This window comes from Phyllobates terribilis, unplaced genomic scaffold, assembly GCF_046119375.1.
Source record: "Phyllobates terribilis strain yellow unplaced genomic scaffold, ASM4611937v1 Scaffold_10__3_contigs__length_209671492, whole genome shotgun sequence".
In the NCBI taxonomy this organism is placed as follows: domain Eukaryota; kingdom Metazoa; phylum Chordata; class Amphibia; order Anura; family Dendrobatidae; genus Phyllobates; species Phyllobates terribilis.
In genome coordinates, this window is record NW_027362770.1 from 146824607 (window position 1) to 146852507 (window position 27901).

The 27901-nt window shown below is 46.0% G+C and overlaps 1 protein-coding gene across 2 annotated transcripts in view; it reads right to left on the reverse strand.

Annotated features, from left to right (window-relative positions):
- The window catches only part of BLTP3B (bridge-like lipid transfer protein family member 3B), a 93956-nt gene that overhangs the window by 40083 nt on the left and 25972 nt on the right, over positions 1-27901 (reverse strand). For both annotated transcript variants that reach the window (XM_073649894.1, XM_073649895.1), the window contains exons 3-10: positions 27499-27537; positions 26440-26531; positions 22119-22308; positions 19428-19568; positions 11701-11877; positions 11397-11577; positions 6646-6729; positions 1235-1417 (exon numbers count right to left, since the gene is read on the reverse strand). In XM_073649894.1, the coding sequence (XP_073505995.1) occupies positions 1235-1417; positions 6646-6729; positions 11397-11577; positions 11701-11877; positions 19428-19568; positions 22119-22308; positions 26440-26531; positions 27499-27537 (1087 nt within the window). The remainder of the gene's footprint in view (positions 1-1234; positions 1418-6645; positions 6730-11396; positions 11578-11700; positions 11878-19427; positions 19569-22118; positions 22309-26439; positions 26532-27498; positions 27538-27901) is intronic.

Sequence of the window (27901 nt, forward strand, 5' to 3'; positions counted from 1 at the left end):
GTACTGCAGCCCATCCTAATTTACGGTAATGGAGGTCCACAGGTTGCATGTGGTACTGCAGCCCATCCTCATTTACGGTAATGGAGCTGATCTGCAATAACAAACTCAGCCCATAGCCAGGTGTAGCACAGTTTGTGGAGAAAAGCAGCCACGTGTCTCTAATCATAGGTCACATGGATACTTTGGAGGGCAATATAAAAATTTTTTTTACCTACATGCATGTATTTTTTGCCTACAATTAATCATTTTGCAATTGGTTTTGATTAAAATGCTGCCTCATTTAACTCGATGTTGCTCTATTGCTGTCTGCAGAACAAGTAAACTGAGAATCCATCAGTAAGCTTGCTCGGATGGGAGAGTTAACTTTTTTGAAGCCGATCCTCTTCAAAAGTCAGATCAAAAAAAAAATTTAGCCAACGTACCCTTTTCTGCCTTCTTCGGTAATTTATGACCACAGAGTTCACTCCAACTTTTAAAGGTGTCAGAAATCAGCTGGGAGAAGCTCAGAACAAAAATAAGAGAGTTATAAACTCTTCCCCGTCAGAACGCGCTCACTGACAGATTCTCAGTTAACTTATTCTGCAGCCAGAAATAGACAACTCAACCCAGCGGCTTTAGATTGCAAACTGGGTGCTAACTTTTAAATTAGACAAAAATGCTAAAATTACTTTTAGCCCAAAATACATGCATTTAACAATTTGAAAATTGTTTTTTTTTTCCTAAACCAAGCATCCTCTTCAAGATTAGCTTTGGACTCGCTAGTAATCACTTTAAATTTCCAGGAAGGCTTTTAGCAAAAAATAAAAAGCAGAGAGCACCTTTAAAAAGGAATATTCCCATCTCCAAGATCCTATTCCAATATGTAGTAGGTGTAATAATAACATTATTAGAAAATAACTTCAATTAGAAAGTGGTATAGTTTTTCTGATTCGCTATGTCGCTTACCCCATGTGCAGGGCATTGCAGTAGCTTAGGAATCCATGGTTATGACCACTCATATAGTGAGTTAGCTAGTTGTTAGTGGTCATAACCATTGTTTCCTAAGCTACTGCAATGTCCTTCACTTGGGGTAAGCGACATAGTGAATCAGAAGAACTATACTACATTTCTAATTGAAACCCTTTAAAGGTGCTCTCTGCTTTTTAGATTTTTATAAAAGCCCCTCCATAGAAATAAGTAAACCAGAATGTTAAAAAAAAAAAAAAAAAAAAAAGATATTCCCTGTAACTTTTACCTGGGTGCCCATACTGCTGGGATATGTTTGGCAAGGATTTGGTAGGCGACCCAGAACCATGGTCTTTTACTGCTTGCTTTAACATATCAGCATTACACTTGAACTCCTGAAGAAGCTCCTGTGCCCAGGAACATCTCGTCTTGGTGGCGTCTCCATAATACATCCAGTGGCTGCAGCTGTCACCTGCGAACACGAGAGTCATATCTGAATATGTAGAAAACTTACCTAAAGGACATGTAAGAAGACATGGATTTTGGGGCCTGGCAGCGGCGTACAGCTAATGGCTGCAGGCCAGGCGACTGCTATAGTGGACTGGGAAGGGATTGGTGGAGAATGGCCCTGCCCTCTGACTGGCATCTACGCTATATTCATGGCAGAAGTTGTGAGGATTTGCATGGAGCGGGCTCAAGCGCCGAGACTGCTCCATACCCGCTATAGGGGTCAAGAATTTCCGCCATCACTTTGGAGAGCTGCTGAATTGAACCCCCCAGCCCTGTACACACTGACACTGCAGGAGATGAGCGCATACACAACATCAAAGCGGGCGTGCTCAGATCTGTCTCTCGTCTGCAGTGGCCGCTCGCAGCAGACAAGATCACACAGCAGCGGGCGACCGATGGTGACAGGAGAATAATGGAAGCACATTATTTTTGTGTGCCTGTACTCGCTGGGTTCCTGCAGACAGTGTGTGCGCTCTCTCATCCCCTTCTCCTGTCAGCATCGGCAGCTTGCAGCTGTGTGATCCCGTGTGCTGCTAGCGACCGTTGCAGACTGGAGAGGGATGTGAACGCACCAGCACTCACTATGTATGTGCTCAACTGCTGCAGTGTCAGTGTGTGTAGGACTAAGGAATCAATTCAAGCAGCGATCCAAAGAGAGAACTGTCAATCAACATAATGGGAGGTACGGAGGATTGTAACTGAGGAGGCGGTTCAGAGGATTGTAACTGAGGAGGCGGTTCAGAGGATTGTAACTGAGGAGGCGGTTCAGAGGATTGTAACTGAGGAGGCGGTTCAGAGGATTGTAACTGAGGAGGCGGTTCAGAGGATTGTAACTGAGGAGGCGGTTCAGAGGATTGTAACTGAGGAGGCGGTTCAGAGGATTGTAACTGAGGAGGCGGTTCAGAGGATTGTAACTGAGGAGGCGGTTCAGAGGATTGTAACTGAGGAGGCGGTTCAGAGGATTGTAACTGAGGAGGCGGTTCAGAGGATTGTAACTGAGGAGGCGGTTCAGAGGATTGTAACTGAGGAGGCGGTTCAGAGGATTGTAACTGAGGAGGCGGTTCAGAGGATTGTAACTGAGGAGGCAGTTCAGAAGATTGTAACTGAGGAGGCAGTTCAGAAGATTGTAACTGAGGAGGCAGTTCAGAAGATTGTAACTGAGGAGGCAGTTCAGAAGATTGTAACTGAGGAGGCAGTTCAGAAGATTGTAACTGAGGAGGCAGTTCAGAAGATTGTAACTGAGGAGGCAGTTCAGAAGATTGTAACTGAGGAGGCAGTTCAGAAGATTGTAACTGAGGAGGCAGTTCAGAAGATTGTAACTGAGGAGGCAGTTCAGAGGATTGTAACTGAGGAGGCGGTTCAGAGGATTGTAACTGAGGAGGCGGTTCAGAGGATTGTAACTGAGGAGGCGGTTCAGAGGATTGTAACTGAGGAGGCGGTTCAGAGGATTGTAACTGAGGAGGCGGTTCAGAGGATTGTAACTGAGGAGGCGGTTCAGAAGATTGTAACTGAGGAGGCAGTTCAGAGGATTGTAACTGAGGAGGCGGTTCAGAGGATTGTAATTGATGTTGGTGGTACCGAGGTCTGTAATTGAGGGGGGCGCTACGGAGGATTGTAATTGAGGGGGAAGTAAGGATGAATAAACTTGAGGGGGGCGGTAGGGATAATTATACTTGAGGGGGGACAATACACTGTGTTCCAAATTATTATGCAAATAATATTTTCTCAGATTTTCCCAAATTACCTATATGAATTGCAGTCATTGTAATTTTCCAGTCAAATAACTATTAGAGTACAATTGAAAGGTTGTAATAACCTGCTAATGCTTATAATTTCAAAAATGACCATTTTTTTTGTTCTTTATTAAAATGAAAAGGTTGAAAACTCTGCTGTGCATAATAATTTGGAACATGCATTTTGAGTGCAGTTTGAGGTTTTTATTTTTTAAAAAATATACTGTTATCATAGGCAGTTTGTACAAAAACCTTTCAATTGTACTCTAATAGTTATTTGACTGAAAAATTACAATGACTGCAATTCATATAGGTAATTTGGGAAAATCTGAGAATATTATTTGCATAATAATTTGGAACACAGTGTATGATGTATTGTAATTTAGGGGGGCGGTGGGGATAATTATACTTGAGGGGGGGGCAGTACGGAGGCCGGTAACGGAGGGGGGACAGTACGGAGGCCGGTAACGGAGGGGCGCAGTATGGCAGATTGTAACGGAGGGGGACAGTACGGAGGCTGGTAACGGAGGGGGACAGTACGGGGGCTGGTAACGGAGGGGGACAGTACGGGGGCTGGTAACGGAGGGGGACAGTACGGAGGCTGGTAACGGAGGGGGACAGTACGGAGGCTGGTAACGGAGGGGGACAGTACGGAGGCTGGTAACGGAGGGGGACAGTACGGAGGCTGGTAACGGAGGGGGACAGTACGGAGGCTGGTAACGGAGGGGGACAGTACGGAGGCTGGTAACGGAGGGGGACAGTACGGAGGCTGGTAACGGAGGGGGACAGTACGGAGGCTGGTAACGGAGGGGGACAGTACGGAGGCTGGTAACGGAGGGAGACAGTACGGAGGCTGGTAACGGAGGGAGACAGTACGGAGGCTGGTAACGGAGGGAGACAGTACGGAGGCTGGTAACGGAGGGGGACAGTACGGAGGCTGGTAACGGAGGGGGACAGTACGGAGGCTGGTAACGGAGGGGGACAGTACGGAGGCTGGTAACGGAGGGGGACAGTACGGAGGCTGGTAACGGAGGGGGACAGTACGGGGGCTGGTAACGGAGGGGGACAGTACGGAGGCTGGTAACGGAGGGGGACAGTACGGAGGCTGGTAACGGAGGGGGACAGTACGGAGGCTGGTAACGGAGGGGGACAGTACGGAGGCTGGTAACGGAGGGGGACAGTACGGAGGCTGGTAACGGACGGGGACAGTACGGAGGCTTGTAACGGAGGGGGACAGTACGGAGGCTTGTAACGGAGGGGGACAGTACGGAGGCTTGTAACGGAGGGGGACAGTACGGAGGCTGGTAACGGAGGGGGACAGTACGGAGGCTGGTAACGGAGGGGGACAGTACGGAGGCTGGTAACGGACGGGGACAGTACGGAGGCTGGTAACGGACGGGGACAGTACGGAGGCTGGTAACGGACGGGGACAGTACGGAGGCTGGTAACGGACGGGGACAGTACGGAGGCTTGTAACGGAGGGGGACAGTACGGAGGCTTGTAACGGAGGGGGACAGTACGGAGGCTTGTAACGGAGGGGGACAGTACGGAAGATTGTAATAGAGGGGACGAGACTGAGGATTGCAATGGAAGGGGGCAGTACATTCCACTGAGCTCTTGGCCATGCAAAGGTTGCACCGAAACCCCCTCTTTTACATTACTAATGAAAAAAAGATGTAAATGCATATATATGTAGTTGTACACTGCAAGTGTGATTTTTTTTATACACATGGTCAAAATTGTTGGTACCCCTCATTTAATGAAAGAAAAACCCACAATGGTCACAGAAATAACTTGAATCTGACAAAAGTAATAATAAATTAAAAATCTATGAAAATGAACAAATGAAAGTCAGACATTGCTTTTCTGCTTCCACAGAATTTAAAAAAAATTAAACTCATGAAATAGGCCTGGACAGAAATGATGGTACCCCTGAAAATAATGTGACAAAAGGGACATGTTAAATCAAGTTGTGTCCACTAATTAGCATCACAGGTGTCTACAATCTAGTAATCAGTCAGTGGGCCTGTATATAGGGCTACAGATACTCACTGTGCTGTTTGGTGACATGGTGTACCACACTCAACATGGACCAGAGGAAGCAAAGGAAAGAGTTGTCTCAGGAGATTAGAAAGAAAATTATAGACAAACATGTTAACGGTAAAGGTTATAAGACCATATCCAAGCAGCTTGATGTTCCTGTGACTACAGTTGCACATATTATTCAGAAATTTAAGATCCATGGGACTGTAGCCAACCTCCCTGGACGTGGCTGCAGGAGGAAAACTGATGACAAATCAAAGAGACTGATAATATGAATGGTAACAGAAGAGCCCAGGATAACTGCTAAAGAGATTAAAGGTGAACTTCAAGCTCAAGCAACATCAGTGTCAGATCGCACCATCCGTCGTTGTTTGATCCAAAGTGGACTTCATGGGAGACGACCAAGGAGAACACCATTGTTGATAAAAAATCATAAAAAAGCCAGACTGGAATTTGGCAAACTACATGTTGACAAGCCACAAAGCTTCTGGGAGAATGTCCTATGGACAGATGAGACAAAAATGGAAGTTTTCGGCATGGCACATCAGCTCTATGTTCACAGACGGAAAAATGAAGCATATCAAGAAAAGAACACTGTCACTACTGTGAAACATGGAGGAGGCTCTGTTATGTTCTGGGGCTGCTTTGCTGCATCTAGCGCAGGGTGTCTTGAATCTGTGCAGGTTACAATGAAATCTCAAGACTATCAAGGGATTCTAGAGAGAAATGTGCTGCCCAGTGTCAGAAAGCTTGGTCTCAGTCGCAGGTCATGGGTCTTCCAACAGGATAATGACCCAAAACACACAGCTAAAAACACCCAAGAATGGCTAAGAGGAAAACATTGGACTATTCTGAAGTGGCTTCTATGAGCCCTGACCTAAATCCTATTGAGCATCTTTGGAAAGAGCTGAAACATGCCGTCTGGAGAAGGCAACCTTCAAACACGAGACAACTGGAGCAGTTTGCTCATGAGGAGTGAGCCAAAATACCTGTCGAGAGGTGCAGAAGTCTCATTGACAGTTACAGGAATCGTTTGATTGCCTCAAAAGGTCGTTCAACAAAATATTAAGCGAAGAAGAACCATCATTTCTGTCCAGGCCGATTTCATGAGTTAAATATTTTTAAAATTCTGTGGAAGCTGAAAAGCAATGTCTGACCTTCATTTGTTCATTTTCATAGATTTTTCATTTATTATTACTTTTGTCAGATTCAAGTTATTTCTGTGACCATTGTGGGGTTTTCTTTCATTAAACGAGGGGTACCAACAATTCTGACCACGTGTGTATAGGGACCAAGTCCGCTATATGATTGTATGTGGTTTAATTTGAGTTTTGGGGGGGGTGACAAACTCTCTTTACATATGAGTATGATATAAGATATATACATAAATAAAATGCATGAAGAGGATACAGACCTTCTCTGTGATACGGGTAATAGTCCACCGTCAGCTGACTAAATGACAACTGCATGGCTCCTCCTGTAATTCTTCTGTCCAGAACTGTAAAATTATTGTATTAATTCATAATATATGGAATGGAAATATGATATATGTGACGTGAAAAACCCTCCAACATCCATGACCCCTTATATCAGGTTGTCATTATGTAAGGGTGCATCTGTGCGGGTAGGGGTGCACCTGTGCGGGTAGGGGTGCACCAGTGCAGGTAGGGGTGCACCAGTGCAGGTAGGGGTGCACCAGTGCAGGTAGGGGTGCACCTGTGCAGGTAGGGGTGCACCTGTGAAGCTTATATAAAATATACACATTACGGCAGTTCCCAGGTTAAGAACTAGAAATGTTTGTTCGGAAGCAGAATTTGTATCTCCACCACATGGCCGGAAAATGGTGGAGAGTAAAAAAAAATATGCTCACCTCTCCGGCCACACACTGCTCGATGTGTAGTTTTCCTCCTCATGCCTTAACTTCACTTTACATCAAGACTTCCAGTCTCATCCAAGCCTTAGAGGTCACAGGGTTACAATGCATGTTTTGACGCCATGATCTTATGACATCTAGTGACCTACAAGGGTTAGATGCAGCTGAAAGTCCTGCCCTATAGTGAAGAGGTCGGAGATATAGCATGGGACGGCGAAAGGAAGAGGACCGGTCGGTGGGGCTGCTTAAGAAGTGAGCGATGAGGTTACTATTAGGTTTTGTTTTATTTTTCACATCTTATGTTTGTAACTATAAGGCTATGTGCCCACGATGCAGAAATGCTCCGGATTTTTTCCTGAGCGTTTCTGCATCTCTCTGGCAGAAAAAACGCATGCGGATTGTACATGCGGATTGTGTACATGCGGATTGTACATGCGGATTGTGTACATGCGTTTTTCCTGCCAGGGACATGCGGATGTGAAGTGTTCTTCACATGCATTTCTGCATGCGGGTTGACCAGCGCTTTCCAAGCGATTTTAGCATCACTTGGAAAGTGCTTGACAACTTGGTCACACTATATAAATCCATGCAACCGGCATGGATTTATATAGTGTGACCGTAAAAGAATGGTAAAAAATAAAAAAATAAATCTATACTTACCTTCCGATGGCTCCCGGAGTCTTTATTCACTCCGTCCTGGCTTGCCGGCAGCTCGCGGTACACTGAAGGACCTGCCGTCACATGACTATGACGTCAACGCAGGTCCTTCAGTCCACCGCGATCTGCCGGCAAGTGAAGACAAGGAGAACGGGGGCCATCAGAAGGTAAATATGATATTTTTTATTTTATTCTTTTTTTAAAAGGTTCTATGGTACCTGGGTGTGGATGAGAGTCTCCTCTCCTCTAGACCTGGGTACCATCCGCACATTGAACGCATGTATTCCGCATGTGCTAATCTAGTGAAGCGGAATCCATGCTTTCTAATGCAAGTCAATGGCGGCGAAAACGCAGCGCTTCCGCAAAATAATTGGTAGTGCTGCGTTTTTTTCCGCAATGATAATCCGCAGCGGAAATTTCCGCAGCATGTGCACAGCACATGCGGATTATCATTGGGGAACATGACAGGCCTTCTACCATGTGTTTTTTAAACGCTTCTGCAGCGGAATTGCCGCTACGGAAACGCTTACAAAACGCATCGTGGGCACACAGCCTAAGTCAAACGAAAGTCATAAGTTCATAATTCAGGGACTGCTGTATACGCACATATACACATTACACACACACCCAACACACATTAGACTCTATTCACATTTGTTTTGGAGGCCAAGCTTGGTGATCTGGCCAACAATAATTGACTGCATAGTATGGCATTTTGTTTGATAAAAAGATGGACACCATGACAAGAACCAGATGGAAACCTTTATAGGGTCTATCTGCCACCGATGGTGTCCTGCATAAAGGGGGTCCGTCACATTTGTTATTCCTGACTTATAAAAGAATGCAAATACGGAAATGTGAACACAGGATATTCCGTGGGCATAATACTACTCAGAGAACACAGGGTGAGGGTTAAACAGTGTGGAAATACTTTATAAAACCACCAAACAGACAAGAATATATAGAACAGTTCCAGCAAATACCCAAGATGGTGCAAGATTACACAGTCTCACCCTTCCGCTGTCTCAGTGGAAATAGAGCAACTGCGACTTTGGGACTTCCAGGGCCAGCTACCTCAACCAGTGGCACCCCGCTTTGGGTGGACACCCACAGAGAGGAGGTAGCAGCAATCTTAGCAAGCTGACAGTCCATTGAGGTACAAGGCCAGGAGACCCGAGGCTCCCACCCTGGCCTCTCCTAACATATCCATGGAGCTAATTGACCTCATTGTCCCAACCTGGTTTCCCCAAAATGTATCCATGGGTTCTCTGATGGTCAATGGAGCAGATCTGTATCCTTCCAGCCAGGGCCGTACCCTTAGGTTGGAATCCTGTAGAATCCAAATCTGTGTCTCTCTGGATGGAGCCATGCTACCAAACTACTGTCCTGAAGAATCTCTCTAATTCTTTGATTCTCTTTGCAGCACTATTGTTCCACCCTAAGTCACTGTCCTTCTTGACCAACCAAAGAAACACATACATTCAAAAGTCAACACAAACACAATAGCGTATTTCTCTTGGCCTAACAAATCTAGACATCTGGCTAATTAAGATTAGAAGCTGTGTCGTCACAGGAAATAACGCTTTATGCACATACGGAGCAATCACCAAAACTTGGTTTCACTTTGTTCGGGGCACCATTAAGTACAAGAAGCCACATAAGGGTGCGAAGAGTGTCCTAGATATCACCACCCTACTGTAGACCTCTTGTGTGTGTGAATGTGTTCTTCTCTGCATGTAAAGACTCTGCGGAGAGGTCCATGACCCGTTTCTTCCTTCTTCCCCAATGGTAGGGGCTCTCCTGGTACAAGATCCTACCCTTAGTTGGATGACTCCCTGGTTCAATGAGGAAGTTATCCGCTTCAGGAAGGAACTCGAACTTGATAAGAAGCTCAAAGTCAAGAACTTGATAAAGTCTACTCCAAGGCTCCCAGTCAATGCAGCAGAGAATTTATAGACTTTACATGTTTTAGGGCAGGTTGACCTATGGGCATGAGAACCGCTTTCTAGGCTTTTTTGGTGTAAAAATATGTCAGACACAGGGATCTTTAATAGACAGCCCTTCTCCCCCCACCAATCATGTTCCGGGTGAGCAGATAATCGTCCGAATGGATACCTTCTGTGGCGCCCCTGAGGGTTCGGTCGCCACAGAGGTATTGCATCTCATCCAGAGGTGTGGTACCTCACTCTCCGGTAAGGAAGGAGTACAGCTCAGGACCCTAACACCTGCATTCACTACACCACATTTCCGGGGAACAGGGCGAGATTGCTCCTAAGTGAGAGCACAGTCCCTGATCCCTGGCTGGAGTGGGGGGAACCACCTAGAGAGGGGGAACCATGTAGTGGATGGGGTGGAGGAAATAGATCCTGGGAGCACTTGAGTAGGAGCAGTATAAAATAGGGACACCATCTTAAGTCAGGTCAGTCCAGTCAGTCAGAGGAGAAGTGACAGGAGCAGAGGCTCTGTATGAGCTCTGCTCCAGAGGCGGGCCTAGCCTGTGAAGCCCAGGACTGAAGGAGAGAAGAGAGGAGAGGGAGCAGGAAGGCTCCAGGAGGAGAAGAGAAGGGTCCCTAGGGGTACGGGTCGTGCAGAAAGCCACCCGTACGCCCGCTGCTACCAGGAGGTAGAGGGGTCAGGCCAGATAAGGGGAACCGGTCCCTCAACTAGTGGAGAACTGCAAAGCTCAACTAGAAACTGGAGGCTGCAGCACTTTATATACCGTTAGCCAAAAGTCCACACCAGTCTCGCTAAGAAGGTAGCCACATAGGACCCAGGGGACGGAACCTACGTCGCCCGCCAAGGCCCGCAGATACCGGATTGGAGACACTGGGTGTGAGGTGCAGGGAGAAGGCCAGAGAAAGGACACACAGAAGGGGGTCCTGCTAAGTACTCCGGAGCTACCTGGGGGTGGACTGAGCCCCTCACTGAGTAAACACAGGACGAAGTGGGAAGTCGTGATCTGCAGTGATGACTTGGAATGAAACTGTGAGTAAAGTACCTGAGACTGCATCCCATTGACTCCGTGTTTATTACTGACTCCCTGCACAATAACCACCATCATTCACACACACTGCCCTGAAGCTACACTCTTCCTGTGGGGAGTTATACCACCCTTGCTGCCAAACCATCAGCTTCAGAGGACTGTTCCGCAGCGGCGGCCTCATTAGCCGCACTCCACAGGTGGCGTAGTCGGACTCTTTAATAAAACCATTACATATAATTTCCCTTGGATTGACCGCCCTGGGTCACGGACCGGGTCACCGCCACTGTGACTACAACCCCCAGCATCTACCGCCCCGGCACCGGGTACCCCACGGCCGAGCGGGTGCGTCACTTCCATAACACACAGTGTGCACATCCTCCGTAAAAGTACGAGTACGGCATAAATTGAAACCTAAGCAGAATGGGCCCTCAGGTGGAACTTTCTTGGGTTCGCCGGGTGCTGGCACAGACCCTCAGTATATCATGTGCTTATATATCAAAAAATTGGATATTGATATGATAATTTTGCATTAGAAACTTTTGATTTGCTCCTTTTTCATTTATAACCTGTCTGATGGGCAGATATGCAAAATAAAATAAAAAGAAATGAATTAATTAAAAAAAAAAAAAAAAAAAAAAATTGGATTTGTCACCTTTTTCTGCAGAGTGAATGTCATCACAGATGTGCAGATCCAGATGGGAAATCACTAGATGATAGGATGTTTCCTTCACATCGAAGTCTCGGAACAGCTTCAGTATAGCTTGGTTCTGTTCAGCCGTCGCTGACGTTTGTTGGGTCTTTACTTGCTGGGAGCTAGTGGGGGGTGTCCAACTCTGAGCAGGAAGGGAATAAAACCATTAATTGGCAAAATACTGGCACTACTACACAAAAAACTTAATATTTTAAGGGGATTTAACTTACGGCCAATGGAAATAGAAATAGCCATAAATGGTTACCTGTGCTGGCTCCGCGGAGGCAGCGTTACTCTTTCTCTGGGCTGTAGACTTCTCTATGGCTTCACTTAGGGACTTGGCATACTGGACCATAGCTTTCAGCTGCGAGTCCGTCAGCACCCACAACAAATCATCCAGGATCAGCACCAGTTTTGACGCCAATACATTACAATCTTTTAGCTGTCGAAAAGCAAGAGAACGTACCATTAGGTATGGAGTATTTTTGCTTTTAATTCTCTTTGGTGGATTTAAATATACAACTCATCCTGCAAAAAAACAAGCATGGATTAGAAATGTCAAAAGGAAAAAAATAAAACTAAATAAAAGATATGGCTTCTGGAAGGTGGGGATGAAAAATTTAAAGTACATAAACAAAAATTGCTGTCTTCTGCCGTTCCCAGCGCTGCTCCGATCCTCTCCTGCATCATGTGACCACAATTGTGACCGGCTGGTCAACACAGCATTTTCTGTGTGGACCAGAAGTCACTTTCTCAAAGTAACAAGGCTTCAATAGGCTTACATTAAGTAAGAAATTAACAGTTTGCTGTGCTAGCCGACAAGAACTGCAGCCTCATAAAGGAGGAGAGGACCGGAGTAGCGCTGGAAACAGCAGACGCCAGCGATGTATAAGTGTTTTAATGCACAAACATTTCTGATTGCTAACAGAGGGGGCAATAAAAACACAAAACACTGCTGAATTGGTCCTTTAAAGGATATAATTGTCCATCGTGCGAGCCAGACATCCAGAGATGTGGTCACATAATAAAGGAGAGGACAGGAGCAGCGCTGGAAACATCTGACGACAGCGATGTGTAAGAATTCTAATGCACACACTACACAAACTGAAATACATGGATAAAGGCGTCCTTCCTTTTAGGCTTATATAATTGGTGTAGAACACAAATTTCAAACTCAAAATAAATACACACAGGGCCAAAATTAAAAGCTTTGACAAAGTCGGGGGCCAACCTTGATATTGACTAAAAAATGCCTACAACTGAGGAAGTTTTTCCTTATCATTAAATATGATGAACCTTTTCATATGGAAACAAACAAAGTGGTTGTTCCACGAATATCCCTCCACATGCACGGTATGATGACCCTACTGCACTCCTCCACCTCTATCCCCCCTCCCCCGGCAAAGTATGGTGACCCCCAACACAGTAGGATTCCCCAACTGTAATCCCCACACAGCCCTCCTGACAGTATAATGACCCCACGGCGCTCCATACAGTATAATGGCTCCACACAGTATAATGGTCCCCACCACAGTCCTCCACACAGTATAATGGCCCCACATAGTGCTCCATACAGAATAATGGGTCCCACATAGTCCTCCGTACAGAATAATGGGTCCCACATAGTCCTCCATACAGAATAATGGGTCCCACATAGTCCTCCATACAGAATAATGGGTCCCACATAGTCCTCCATCTTTATATATAATTGTCTTATCCCGTCTGTCTGTCTGTCTGTCTAGGAAATCCCGCGTCGCTCATTGGTCCGGCAGCGGCCAATCAGCGCCGCGGGATTTCAGAAAAAAGATGGCGGCCGTTAGCGGCTCATCTGCGGGACGGAGCTCAGCGGCATTGCAGCCGGGAGATGAGCGCCGCGAGGCGCTCATCTCTCGGCCGGTACCAGCAGAAGGACCCCGACCACCGGACCCATCTGCGGGACGGAGATGCAGCCGGGAGATGAGCGGCGCGAGGCGCTCATGTCCCGGCCGGTAGATGCGGAAGGACCGCCGGAGTCGCTGACATCCATGCGGAAGGGAGGACCGGGGAGCGGCGCTGCGGGTCGGGATACTTCTGCTGCGAGCGCCCGCTCATGTCCCGGGTTCTCGCAGCGGAAGTAGCCGCACAGGCAGCGCCGCTCCCCGGTCCTCACCAAGACGATTCGATGATTGGTCGGGTCCGAAGACCGCGACCAATCACTGATCTTAGCGCAAAAGTTAAATACCGCTGTGCTGATTGGTCGCGGACGCTGCCCGCGACCAATCACCGATTTGGGCGCCAATTTTAAATATAGGCCGCGACCAATCAGCACAGTAGTGGTTAACTTTAGCCGCAAGATCAGCGATTGGTCGCGGGCCAAGACCGCGACCAATCAACGATTTGTGCGGCACATTTAAATAGCGGCCGCGACCAATTGGATGTCAGCGCCGCTCCCCGGTCCTCCCTTCACACCCTTGCCGCATGGATGTCAGCGGCGCTGCCTGTGCGGATACTTCCGCTGCGAGAACCCGGGACATGAGCGGGCGCTCGCAGCAGAAGTATCCCGACCCGCAGCGCCACTCCACGGTCCTCCCTTCACACCCTAGCCGCTGATGTCCCCACAGTATCCGCATGGTGTTACAAAGATCCGGACATTTGTGTTAAAAATTGCTGATTGGTCGCTGGCGATGCCCGCGACCAATCACCGATTTGGGCGCCAAATTTAAACATCGGCCGCGACCAATCACTGACCTTGGCTCCACATTTAAACACCGCTGTACTGATTGGTCGCGGCTGTTATTTAAATGTTGCGCCCAAATCGGTGATTGGTCGCGGCCGCTGCCCGCGACCAATCAGCAAAGCGGTGTTTAACTTTAGCGCCAAGATCACTGATTGGTCGCGTGCGGAGAGCGCATTGGTGAGGAGCGGGGAGCGGAATCGTATTAGTGAGGACCGGGGAGCGCCGCTGCCTGTGCGGATACTTCCACTGCGAGAAGCCTGGAGATCAGAGCGACTGCTCGCAGCAGAAGTATCCCGACCCGCAGTGCCGCTCCCCGGTCCTCCCTTCACACCCTAGCCGCTGATGTCCCCACAGTATCCGCATGGTGTTACAAAGGTCCGGACATTTGTGTTAAAAATCGCTGATTGGTCGCTGGTGTTGCCCGCGACCAATCACCGATTTGGCCGCCAAATTTAAATATCGGCCGCGACCAATCAGCACAGCGGTGGTTAAATCTGGAGCCAAGATCGGTGACTGGTCGCGTCCGATATTTAAATTTGGCGCCCAAATTGGTGATTGGTCGCTGGCAGCGCCAGCGACCAATCAGCGATTTTTAACACAAATGTCCGGACCTTTGTAACACCATGCTGATACTGTGGGGACATCAGCGGCTAGGGTGTGAAGGGAAGAATGGGGAGCGGCGCTGCGGGTCGGGATACTTCTGCTGCGAGCAGTCGCTCATGTCCCGGGTTCTCGCAGCGGAAGTAGCCGCACAGGCAGCGGCGCTCCCCGGTCCTCACTAATACGATTAAGCTCCCCGCTCCTCACCAATACGATTCGCTGATTGGTCGCGTGCGGAGAGCGCGACCAATCAGTGATCTTGGCGCTAAAGTTAAACACCGCTCTGCTGATTGGTCGCGGGCAGCGGCCGCGACCAAGCACCAATTTGGGCGCCACATTTAAACACTGCTGTGCTAATTGGTCGCGGACGCCAGACGCGTCCAATCAGCGAGAATGGCGCCAAATTTAAACAACGCTCTGCTGATTGGTCGAGGCTGGCGACCGCGACCAATCAGCAGAGCGATGCAGAGCGGGGTTTAAATTTGGCCCCAAAGTGGCTGACTAGTCGCGTCTTACGGCCGCGACCAATCATCAGAGCGTTGTTTAAATTTTGCGCCAAAAGCGCTGATTGGTCGAGGTCGCCGGCCGCGACCAATCAGCGATTTTGGCGCCAAATTTAAACCCCGCTCTGTATCGCTCTGCTGATTGGTCGCGGCCGCCGACCGCGACCAATCAGCAGTATTGGCGCCAAATTTAAACACCGCTCTGCTGATTGGTCGCGACTAATCAGCGATTTTGGTGCCAAATTTAAACACGCTCTCCAGTCCTCACTAACACGGTTCGCAGATTGGTCGCGGTCGACGCCCGCGACCAATCACCGATATTGCCGCCAAATTTAAACACCGCTTTGCTGATTGGTCGCGTTAGGCAACCGCGACCAATCAGCGATTTGGGCGCCAAATTTAAACGCCGCTCTGCTAATTGCGCCCCGTCGGCCGCATACCTATTCTAGAATACCCGATGCGTTAGAATCGGGCCACCATCTAGTACAGAATAATGGCCCTCACCATAGTGCTCTACAGAGTATAATTCCCAAATTATTATGAAAAAAATATTCCCCACAAACTGTACCCAAATTATTATATATTTTAGGAGTTTGAGTCGGTCCATTTTATACCGATTCAGACTCCACCAAAATTGACACCGACTCCAACTCCACGACTACGAAGCCCTGAGTATAATGGCCCCAACATAGTGCTCCTAGTGCTCCACACAGTATAATGGCCCCAACATAGTGCTCCACACAGTATAATGGGCCCCATCATAGTGCTTCCATTCAGTATAAGGGCCCCACATAATGCTCCATACAGTAAAATGGCCCCACAATGCTCCATACAGTATAACGGCCCCAACATAGTGCTGCACACAGTATAATGGCCAAACATAGTGTTCTATAGCAGGGTTCCCCAACTCCAGTCCTCAAGGCCCACCAACAGGTCATGTTTTCAGGATTTCCTTAGTATTGCACAGGTGATGGAATTATTGCCTGTGCAATACTAAGGAAATCCTGAAAACATGACCTGTTGGTGGGCCTTGAGGACTGGAGTTGGGGAACCCTGTTCTATAGAGTATAATTGGCTCCACATAGTGCTCCACACAATATAGTGGCCCCCACCATAGTGCTCCACACAGTATAATGGGCCCACATAGCCCTCCATACAGTATAATAGACCCCAACATAGTGCTCCACACAGTATAATGGGCCCCACCATAGTGTTCCACACAGTATAAAGGGCCCCACCATAGTGCTCCACACAGTATAATGGGCCCCACCATAGCGCTCCACACAGTATAATGGGCCCCACCATAGCGCTCCACACAGTATAATGGGCCCCACCATAGTGCTCCACACAGTATAATGGGCCCCACCATAGTGCTCCACACAGTATAATGGGCCCCACCATAGTGCTCCACACAGCATAATGGGCCCCACCATGGTGCTCACACAGTATAATGGGCCCCACCATAGTGCTCCACACAGTATAATGGGCCCCACCATAGTGCTCTACACAGTATAATTCCCAAATTATTATGAAAAAAATATTCCCCACAAACTGTACCCAAATTATTATATATTTTAGGAGTTTGAGTCGGTCCATTTTATACCGATTCAGACTCCACCAAAATTGACACCGACTCCAACTCCACGACTACGAAGCCCTGAGTATAATGGCCCCAACATAGTGCTCCTAGTGCTCCACACAGTATAATGGCCCCAACATAGTGCTCCACACAGTATAATGGCCCCAACATAGTGCTCCACACAGTATAAGGGCCCCACATAATGCTCCATACAGTATAATGGGCCCCACCATAGTGCTCCACACAGTATAATGGGCCCCACCATAGTGCTCCACACAGTATAATGGGCCCCACCATAGTGCTCCACACAGTATAATGGGCCCCACCATAGTGCTCCACACAGTATAATGGGCCCCACCATAGTGCTCCACACAGTATAATGGGCTCCACCATAGTGCTCCACACAGTATAATGGGCCCCACCATAGTGCTCCACACAGTATAATGGGCCCCACCATAGTGCTCCACACAGTATAATGGGCCCCACCATAGTGCTCCACACAGTATAATGGGCCCCACCATAGTGCTCCACACAGTATAATGGGCCCCACCATAGTGCTCCACACAGTATAATGGGCCCCACCATAGTGCTCCACACAGTATAATGGGCCCCACCATAGTGCTCCACACAGTATAATGGGCCCCACCATAGTGCTCTACATAGTATAATGGGCCCCCACCATAGTGCTCCACATAGTATAATGGGCCCCCACCATAGTGCTCCACATAGTATAATGGGCCCCCACCATAGTGCTTCACACTGTATAATGGCCCCACATAGTGCTCCATACAGTATAATGGGCCTCACATATTCCTTCATACAGAATAATGGGCCCCACATAGTCCTCCATACAGTATAATGGCCCGACATAATGCTCCATAAAGTATTCTGACCCCCATCATGGTGCTCCACACAGTATAATGGCCAATCATAGTGTCCCATAGAATATAATTGGCTCCAAACAGTGCTCCACACAGTATAGTGGCCCCCACCATACTGCTCCACACAGTATAATGGGCCTCCACATAGCGCTTCACACAGTATAATGGGCCCCAACATAATTCTCCATACAGTATAATGGGCCTACATAGTCCTCCATACAGTATAATGGCCCCCACATAGTCCTCCATACAGTATAATGGCCCCCACATAGTCCTCCATACAGAATAATGGCCCCCACATAGTCCTCCATACAGAATAATGGCCCCCACATAGTCCTCCATACAGAATAATGGCCCCCACATAGTCCTCCATACAGAATAATGGCCCCCACATAGTCCTCCATACAGAATAATGGCCCCCACATAGTCCTCCATACAGAATAATGGCCCCCACATAGTCCTCCATACAGAATAATGGCCCCCACATAGTCCTCCATACAGAATAATGGCCCCCACATAGTCCTCCATACAGAATAATGGCCCCCACATACTCCTCCATACAGAATAATGGCCCCCACATAGTCCTCCATACAGAATAATGGCCCCCACATAGTCCTCCATACAGAATAATGGCCCCTACATAGTCCTCCATACAGAATAATGGCCCCCACATAGTCCTCCATACAGAATAATGGCCCCCACATAGTCCTCCATACAGAATAATGGCCCCACATAGTGCTCCATACAGTATAATGGCCCCACATAGTCCTCCATACAGAATAATGGGTCCTACATAGTCCTCCATACAGAATAATGGGACCCGCATAGTGCTCCATACAGTATAATGGCCCCACATAGTCCTCCATGCAGTATAATGGGACCCACATAGCCCTCCATTCAGTGTAACTGCCCCCCCACCATAGTGTTCCATACAATATAATGGCCCCACATAATGCTCCATACAGTATAAACTCACCCCCCCCACCAAAAAAAAAACAAACAAAAAAACCTCACCTCTCCTGGTTTTACTGCTGCTCTGCAACGCATCTTCTGATCCTCTGCACTGCTCGGCACAGCGGGCACGTTGCAATGGCGTCAACGTACTCGCTGCGCTGAGAAATAAGATGCAGAGAGAGAATGATGGTGGAGGGAGCGGGCCAGATATACTCTCCCTGCAGGCCAGATTTGGCCAGTTTGACGTGTGGTGTAGAATTACTGTGGACGGGGATACAATAGTTGCCTCTTTGGCCCCCCCCCGCCCCTCCATCTTCCTCGAAAGCTTCTGGACTGAATAGCTTAGGATAATTAAATTACTTAACCCTGATGATCAGTAACCATACTATAACTGAAAGCCCCTCCAGTATGGTCTTCTATTGTAGAATGTCTTTCTAGGAAGTCCCTTTTAAAGTACAAATATACTGCAATTGAAAGCTACCGGGCGAGAGCTTGTGTTTTTTATCCTGAAGAAGATTACAAAGTTGGCATTCAAAAATGAAGCTTCCCTTTAAAGAGGCCCCATGAAAGATACAGCTTTTCCTTTTCTATAAGCCACATCTTAATTTTAACTTATTGACTGATTTTTACGACCCAAGTAATTATATGGATGAAAAAAAAAAATAAACAGTTTCGCAGTGAACAAGATGACAGATGGCGGAAGAGAGAGAAGATGGAGATTCCACGGCTCATAGAAAGAGAGAAAATGTTCAGACTCACTCTTCTCTTCAGCGTGACTCTAATTTTGGACTGATTGGTGATCAGTCGGACGGGTGCGCTCATTATTTCATGCTCAGAACTCTGAATTGCATCTGCTTCTATCCGGATCATCTGCCAGTTTATTTCTTTAAATGTCAGTACCTTTATAAAAATAATTAAAAATAAAGATAAAGAAAAGAGTTCCTTCATATACATGTCCATCTCAAGTAAAACACAGTATTAGGGAGCAATCAGACGGCCACATAACACGGATGACAATGCTCGGACTGGCGGTCGGCTCTCCTCACCCAAGCATGACAGCATATATTTCTATGCGGCCGTCATGCTCCGGTTAGGATAGCCGACAGCCAGTCCGAGGATTGTGATGCAATCCTCGCGCGAGTAATACGGCCATCTGACTGGCTGCAAATTCACAAGGCGTGCCAATGGAGAAATCCTCTATGTGTTTTCCAGAATAATAGTGATTTTGATGCTCCTTTTTCGAAAACCCAAAATCAGACCCGTTACCAGATGTAAGGCAACTGGCTGCCGCAGGAGCCCTTCCCCACCGCTCAGTCTGGCTTAGGAGACCAGACCAATTAAGGGTATGTGCACACGTTAAGTATTTGTTGCAGACATTTTTGCATCATAAACACTGCATGAAAAACGCCCAATTTTTATTCTGCATTTTTTTTTTCCCTTTTTCAGTCATTAGAATGGATGAAAAACTCTGCAAGAATCGACAAACTGCTTCAAATCTACAAGGCAAATAAAAAAGTAACGAGTGTACGAGACTTCAGAAAAATCATCTACTTTGCTGGTGCTAAGAAATTCTTCGATTTTTGTGACAAAACTGCGCAGAAAAAAAAAACCGCAACAAAAATGCAGCAAATTATTAAACGTGTGCACATACCCTAAATCCCACCTATCTACACCCTGCCGTCTGTGAGCAGTAAGTAGAAGACATCATACAACTCCTGTCCCAGTAAGATTATTTTTTATAAAGACTGAATTAAAAATATATATATTGATATATCTGATAACAATTGCTCATTTCTGTTTCTGTAAAAAAAAAAAAAACAGTTGTTGGAACAGTTTGTATGGAATACACATGATTTTTGTGTTAATTTTTATATTTTGCATTTATTGTAAATTTCTAGTTATTATATGTATTCATTCGGCTCCATGGGAGAGAAACATTGCATAAATAGAAAAAATAAAATAAAAAAAAAAGGAACCAAGAAGCATGCTGTGGTTTAGGAAAAAAAAAAAAAGCAAGGCATTAAAATGTGGGGCTATTAACCTCTTTGTGTCTGTGGGAATTTCATATACATCTATACTCACTACTATGTATGATCTATAAAAAAAAATATTTGTATAGCATAATGGTTAAATGTTACTTTGCCAAAAAAAAAATTTCATGTAGTAAAATTCACTTAAAGTGCACCGTCCTATTTTGGTGATTTTTCAAGATAAAACGTATGTGTTTACATGAAGAATAACACTAATTTCTGGCCGTTATATGACCTATAACCTACGTTTTCACTTCTGCAGGCTCCCTCTCTAATTTTCAGTTGTCTCCGAGCTGGTGGGGTGCAGACTGACTGCTATCATGTCTCCCACACAAAGAGGAGATTCTGCTCCCCTTTTTCTCTATACAACACAAACAGAAGCAGCAGCATAGATGACGCTAGGCCTCAGTGCTGAACCGTGTAGCTGTGTTTATGGGCTTTAAAGGGGTGGTCTGGGACTTTAAACATGTCTGATCGGTGGGGGTGCGACACTCCCACACCTTCGCTGATCAGCTGTTCCTGGTGTCACCGGCAGTAGGAACTGCTCGTGTAGATGCACAGCTCCGTCAATGGAATAGTGACCGCGCCCGGTAATGCACATCCACTCCCTATTGATTTGAATAGGGGGCGGATGTGCAGTACCCGTCCGCGGCCACAATATAGTTAACGGAGCTGTGCTGCGCAGCTCCACACTGAGCATTTCCGCCTGACACAGGAACCGCTGATCGGCAGCGGAGCCGTGTGTCGCACCCCCACTAATCACACATTGATGACTTATCCTAAGGATAGGCCACCGATGTTAAAGTCTAGGATAACCCCTTTACCTGGTAGATCAGGGAGGTACTATAAAATAAAACATAACTTTGAGGCCTGATTGAAACCTCCATTAATTTTTTAAGTATGAGGGGAAAAAAAAGGCATTTTTCATCAGTGTACTGGATCCAATTTTCGCCAATTTTTGGGCCGTGACCGTTTCAGCATAGCATCAGTTTTTCTCATAAGCAAAACAAAAAAAATCCAAAATTATTCTACCCTGTAAACAGTCAAAAAAGGACAGCGCTCAGATGGCATCCGAATGCTATGTTTACAGACCCACTCACTTGAACCTTGAACGGGCGATTTGTGCAACCCACATTTTTGGTAGACGGTCAGCCGTTGGCCATTGAATGTTATTTCTAGCCGTTGGTAGCCAAAAATTATCAACATCTGCCACTTCAGCCAACAGTAATTTTAGGAGTATGGGGCAACTAGGGCAAAACTTCAGAAGAAGCCAACTGGCCTACTCTATCTGTGCCAAGTGGAAACCCAACCCAAAACAAAGCAGTAGACCATGTCAAAAGATTCGGACCCAGGTCCTCAGAGTTGCAAGGCAAAAATGCCGATCATTAGCCCCTTATTGGCCTTTTGGTTGACCCTTCACCTCTCCTCGCTGGGGATCTTGTATCCGGGTGAAGCGCAGGTCGCTGAGCTGCCAGTTGGCGTTCACGCTGTATATTCTTAGCTGGGATAATTCAAAGGAAGCATTAAAAGCTTTCGCTCGAATACGGATAATGATGGAGTTCACCGAGAGGGAGATTCCTTCGACCACTTTTTCAGCAAATCCATATTCACTAAAAATTAAAAAAAATAAAAAAATGTGAGTTATCTGATAAAACCGTAGTTTAATATATGGGAAAAAATACAATACCAAAAAGTCAACAAAAAAAAAAAAAACTTTGATGTCGAAATTTATAGTCAACCAGGGACTCAAGACAGATACATATTTATGGAATATACAGAATATGATTACGGTTGAGATTAATAGTCCTGACGTTCGTACAGACTTGCACAATGACAGATGATGCCACAACCGCATTCATCTGCCCCGGAAATCCATTCATTTAGGATAGACGCTTGGCACGCTGCTGCTAAACCACAACATTTCATATAGAGCCATTTCTCAAACCTCAGTCCTAACGTACTTCAATGTAAATTGTTTCCTCTTCTGAAACAACTGGGTAAACCCTCTTAAAGGAAACCACCAAAAGAATAAGTGTCAGGTGAAAAGAAGTCATATAGGTGACAGTTTAAATTTTAAAAAATCCAGTTAAATGTGTACCTTCCCCAATTGCCGCTGTTCCACCCATTCTAGAACAGTTTTTCTTCTGTGCCCCTCTGTTCTAAAGTTATGCCTCCAAGTATTAATGGTGCAAATTTTCCTTTCAACCAACTGGGTGTGTAGCACAGAAGTTCTTTGTGGGCGCAGCCGTATTTTCATTGGCCAGAATCAGAGTAGAAAAAGCAAGTTCTGTTGTACACGCCCAGTTGGATGAAGGTAAGGATGGGGGACATTATTACAGGAAGGGTTCAGAACAGGAAACATTAATAAATATAGGGCCACGGACAAGGGGGGTTATTACAGTAAGCAGCACAGAATGCGGGACATTATTACAGGAAAGAGCCAGGATAGGGGATATCATTACAGGATGGAGGACATTATTATAGGAAGGAGCCAGGATAAGGGACATCATTATAGGATGGAGGACATTATTACAGGAAGGAGCCGGGATGGAGGAGATCATTACAGGAAAGGGCCAGGATAAGGGTCATCATTACAGGAAAGGGCCAGTATGGAGGACATCATTACAGGATGGAGGACATTATTATAGGAATGAGCCAGTATACGCAACATCATTACAGGATGGAGGACATTATTACAGGATGGAGGACATTATTACAGGATGGAGCCAGGATGGAGGAGATCATTACAGGAAAGGGCCAGGATAAGGGTCATCATTACAGGAAAGGGCCAGTATGGAGGACATCATTACAGGATGGAGGACATTATTATAGGAATGAGCCAGTATACACAACATCATTACAGGATGGAGGACATTATTACAGGATGTAGCCAGGATGGAGGACATTATTACAGGAAGGAGCTAGGATGGGGGACATCATTACAGAATGGAGGACATTATTACAGGAAGTAGCTAGGATGGGGGACATTATTTCAAAATAGGTGCCAGGATGCAGGACAATATTACAAAATGGAGGACATTATTACAAGGGCTCGTACATCTGACCAATAAGCTAGTAGGGGCCCCAGTCCAAATTGTGCACTGGGTGCCATAAGACTCTAGTTATGCCACTACCAAGGGGGGTGTAACTCTAGAAAGGAGGGTCACAGAAGAAAAAGAAAAAAATCTGTCCCAGAATCAGTGGAGCAGTGCAAACTAAGAGGTACTAAGTAAATTGAAAAAATCCAGTGAAAGTTTCTCTTCAAAGGGGATGGCCACCATTAATTACTATTTTATTAACTATACATTGATCAGTCATAATATTAAAACTACTGATAGGTGAAGTGAACGCGGATTATCTGGTTACAATTGTTCTTGTCAAGGGGTGAGAAATAAGGCAGCAAGTGAACAGTCCGTTCTTGAAGTCTTGGGAAGCAAGAAAAATGGGAAAGCGGAAGGATCTGAGCAACTTGATCAAAGGCCAAATTGTGAGGTCTAGACAACTGGGTCATACCTCTAAAAATGTCAGGTCTTGTAGGGTGCTACTATTATGTAGAGTTGAGCAAAAACGATCCACAGGACCCTGGTCCAGTGGCTATGTCAGTAGTCTGTGTCATATAAACTCCCTACTACCTGCGGCAAACCTGGCACCTCTTCTTATTAGTAGGGCCCCGCAATGTGATGACGTAGTGGATCCTACCCCTCTGAAGCTTGAGGAACTGTGAATACAGCTCTGGACTTTAAGGCTGAATTCTTCATTTTTGGACTCTAAAATAGTGGAGTTAACCCTGCGTGTTCTTCCCCTAATGTCACAGAGGCTGAGGTATTAAGGAAGTTTGGATCGGTCCTTGCAGTCTAGCGCTGCAGTCTGTAGGACACTTCTGAAGGCACAGCCTCTGGGTCACGTCACACGTGCAGCAGTAACACTTTCGAACACTGAATTTATGGTGAAAATATGCGTATCCGTAAATATAGGCAGTCACGTTTGTTTTACCTTGTTAAACATACGCCGATGGGATGAAGGATGAGTTGATCGGACCAAACATTTACATTGAGATTGTCAAACCGCGCAGACCAGCAAGTGGAGGAGTAAGTCGGCAATAAACAGAGCAAATACTTTACATTCTGAAGGGGACAAAGAACGTCTCAAATTCCTGCCGAATACACCGCCGTCTCTGGATCATCCATAGAGTAAGATGGGTAGTGCCAGTCTACATGTAGCCGGTCCAAGTGTCCTCCAAACAGGGAACCCAAGACCCAATCTCAGGGTAAGTAGAAATCCGAACACCAAAACCCCCACCCCTCCAAAATCGACATCAAAAATTATAGTTTTTCATGTAAAAAATGTAACTATTTTACGGTGAAATACGGTAACGTCCCAAGGTCTAAATCTTTTGGCCCGAAGGCCCAAATCCTTGTCCAACCGTTACATTCAACCATATCGGAGTGGTCTGGATGTGCATACAGTCCCATAATATTGCCAAGCAAGCAATGCCCCATCATTCACTTTGGTACCCCATTACGAAAAGACCAGGGCTTTGTACAGGTCAATGTCGGCAACATAATGCAGTGAAGACCGGTCATCATACTTCCTGTGCCAAGCCCAAGTTTTTATTATTTTTTGGGAAAAAAGGCTCTGTTATGTGGAGGACAAAAGTGGGGGGCACAAAGGGAGAATTAGTCTTGTGTAGAGGCACTATTACTTTGTGGGGGCCACAAAGAGGACAATCTTACTTTGTGAGGCAGCAGAGGGGACACTAATACATTGTGGGGGGTCCAAGGGTGCACTGTTCATTTTTGAGTGGAGAAAGGGGAAACTTATTTTTGGGGAAACAGAGGGAGCACAAAAGGAATAATATTCCTATGGGGGAGGTCCAAAAGTTAGAGAAGGGGGATTTATTTGGTGTGGGAAGTGGGGGCAAAATTACGTTGTAAAAGGACCAACACTTATTTTATGGGAGTACAAAGAGAAATTATTGCTATGGGGCATACAGAGGATATTTTAACTATGTGGGACACAAAAGGGGCAGAATTACAGGGTGGGGACACAAAGCAGGACCCTATGTGGGAATCAAAAAGGAGCAGAATTACTGAGTGGGGGCATAAAGCAGAACTATATGAGGGAATCAAAAAGGGGCAGAATTAACATGTTGACAAAGCAGAATCCTATGTGGGAATCAAAAAGGGGCAGAATTTCTGAGTGGGGCAATAAAGCAGGACCATATGAGGGAATAAAAAAGGGGCACAATTATCAAGAGGGCTCACAAAGCAGGACACTATTGCTGCTGGGTACAAAGTGTGAATTACTACTGTATCGGGACACTATTACTTGTGGTAACAAAAGTGCTATCATGTATATTTTTATGGAAGGAGACAACAAAACATATATGTCTTGGAACTTGAGCCCCCTGATCCTTAAAAGCTCTCGCAATGCATATCGTCTCTACATTGCGTTCAATGATATTGCTGTATACAGTCAGCTCCCTCTAGTGGCGATTTCTGGCAGTCAGATTGTATCACTCAATCTATGTCTATACAAAAGTTATATTGGGAGACTGATCAGTACAGATTTTTGAAACTGAAACCATATTGTGCTAAAAGGTGGACATTCTCTTTTTTTAACATTTTTTATTATAGACTGTCATATATTCACTTTTTTTTAGCATATTCTGACAACTATTTAGATCCTTGGACACAACATAAATTCAGATTCCTCTTATGTCTAGGATTGTGCTGCCTCACCTCTGTCCGGAAGCAGTCACCAGAGGCGAGGGTCCGTTGCACGCACGCGGTTCCTCACATGTGCTCATCTCCATTATTACTTTATCCAGGGACTAAAGAAATAAAGTTTTGATCTTTAAGTTGCTCATAAATATGTATGGTATTATACTGTATGTACGGTATTCACAGTGACAGCAACAGATAAGAATCAGGGAGTGATAATTTATTCAGAACTCTTAACCTGATTACTTTGCAAATAATGTAACTAAAGTTCACATACCACTGACTGATAATAAACGGCAAGCACCCACTTTAGCAACCATCAGTTTGTCAATTTATTTCCATTCTTGTTACAAGATGACCTTTCACCAGTTTGAACATATTAAACTAGCCACTTCGTGGAATAGTGGCTGCAGGGTTGAGCTGCTATTTATTAACTTCTCCTTTCTGTTGTGGAGATATTTGTTTGTAAAGTCCAAGAGGGTGTTATAGGAGATTTTTCACTGGGTGGGCGGGTACTTATTCCTCTTCATGAGGTTGACCAATCATAAGCAGGCAGGAACATTCAGGGGAAAAAAGAACACTCCCCACAATAACTTAGAACAGGATTTCTTGAGGTGTTACTCATTTTTAAGGGGACGCTTCTGGTATTATTACTTTATAAGAGGGCACTCTGGGAATAAGTACTTAAAAAAGGGGTTATAATGGGACACTTGGGGTATTTTTACTTTAAAAAGGGGGGCACTTGGGAAATTATAACTTTTAAAAAAGGGACACATTGAAGACTTCTAAGTTTTCTTCTAATGGAATGTGGCTTGCGACCATCTCTGAGAGCAGAAAGTGGCTTCTAACCTAAGAAAGGTTGGGGAACCCCTGCTGTAGAGGTTACTGCTCTGGGGTTCCAAGCAGCAAAATAGCCTTCAGCCGCTTATTGCCTGAGGATACCTTATAACAAAGGTTGTCCGCGTTAGAAAGTCCCCTTAATGGTACAGTCACCAAAATATAAGCTAAAGATAAGAAATTAGGACTTTTTTTTAACATATCACAGGAGACTTCTATTTGATATTAGATAAGACCAACCAGAGTAATCGGGTGAGTCTTCAGCTTTGTCCATGGTATCTGCAAACACAAGCAAATGCAAGGTATTAGTAATCTGTAAAGTCGGCCATACACAGTAGATTGCTTTTGGCCAAACCATGCTTTGGCCGATCATTTGGCCGGCAGCCATCTCGGCAGTCTCTCCCATACACAGGAGCGCTCGTTCGTTTGAGGGATCCTGTGTTCTCCATGAGGAAGCTGCCGACTGACATCTCTTCTGGCAGCTTATCTCCAGGATAACAAAGCAATCGGTAGCTCAAAATTAGACATGCCCAATTGACATCTCCCCCGACATTCAGTTGGCTGCCGTCCCCATATCCGTAAGAGTGTCGGCTGAAACTGTCGATATCGTCAGGTGCGGCAACATTAGTTATTCATTTATGAG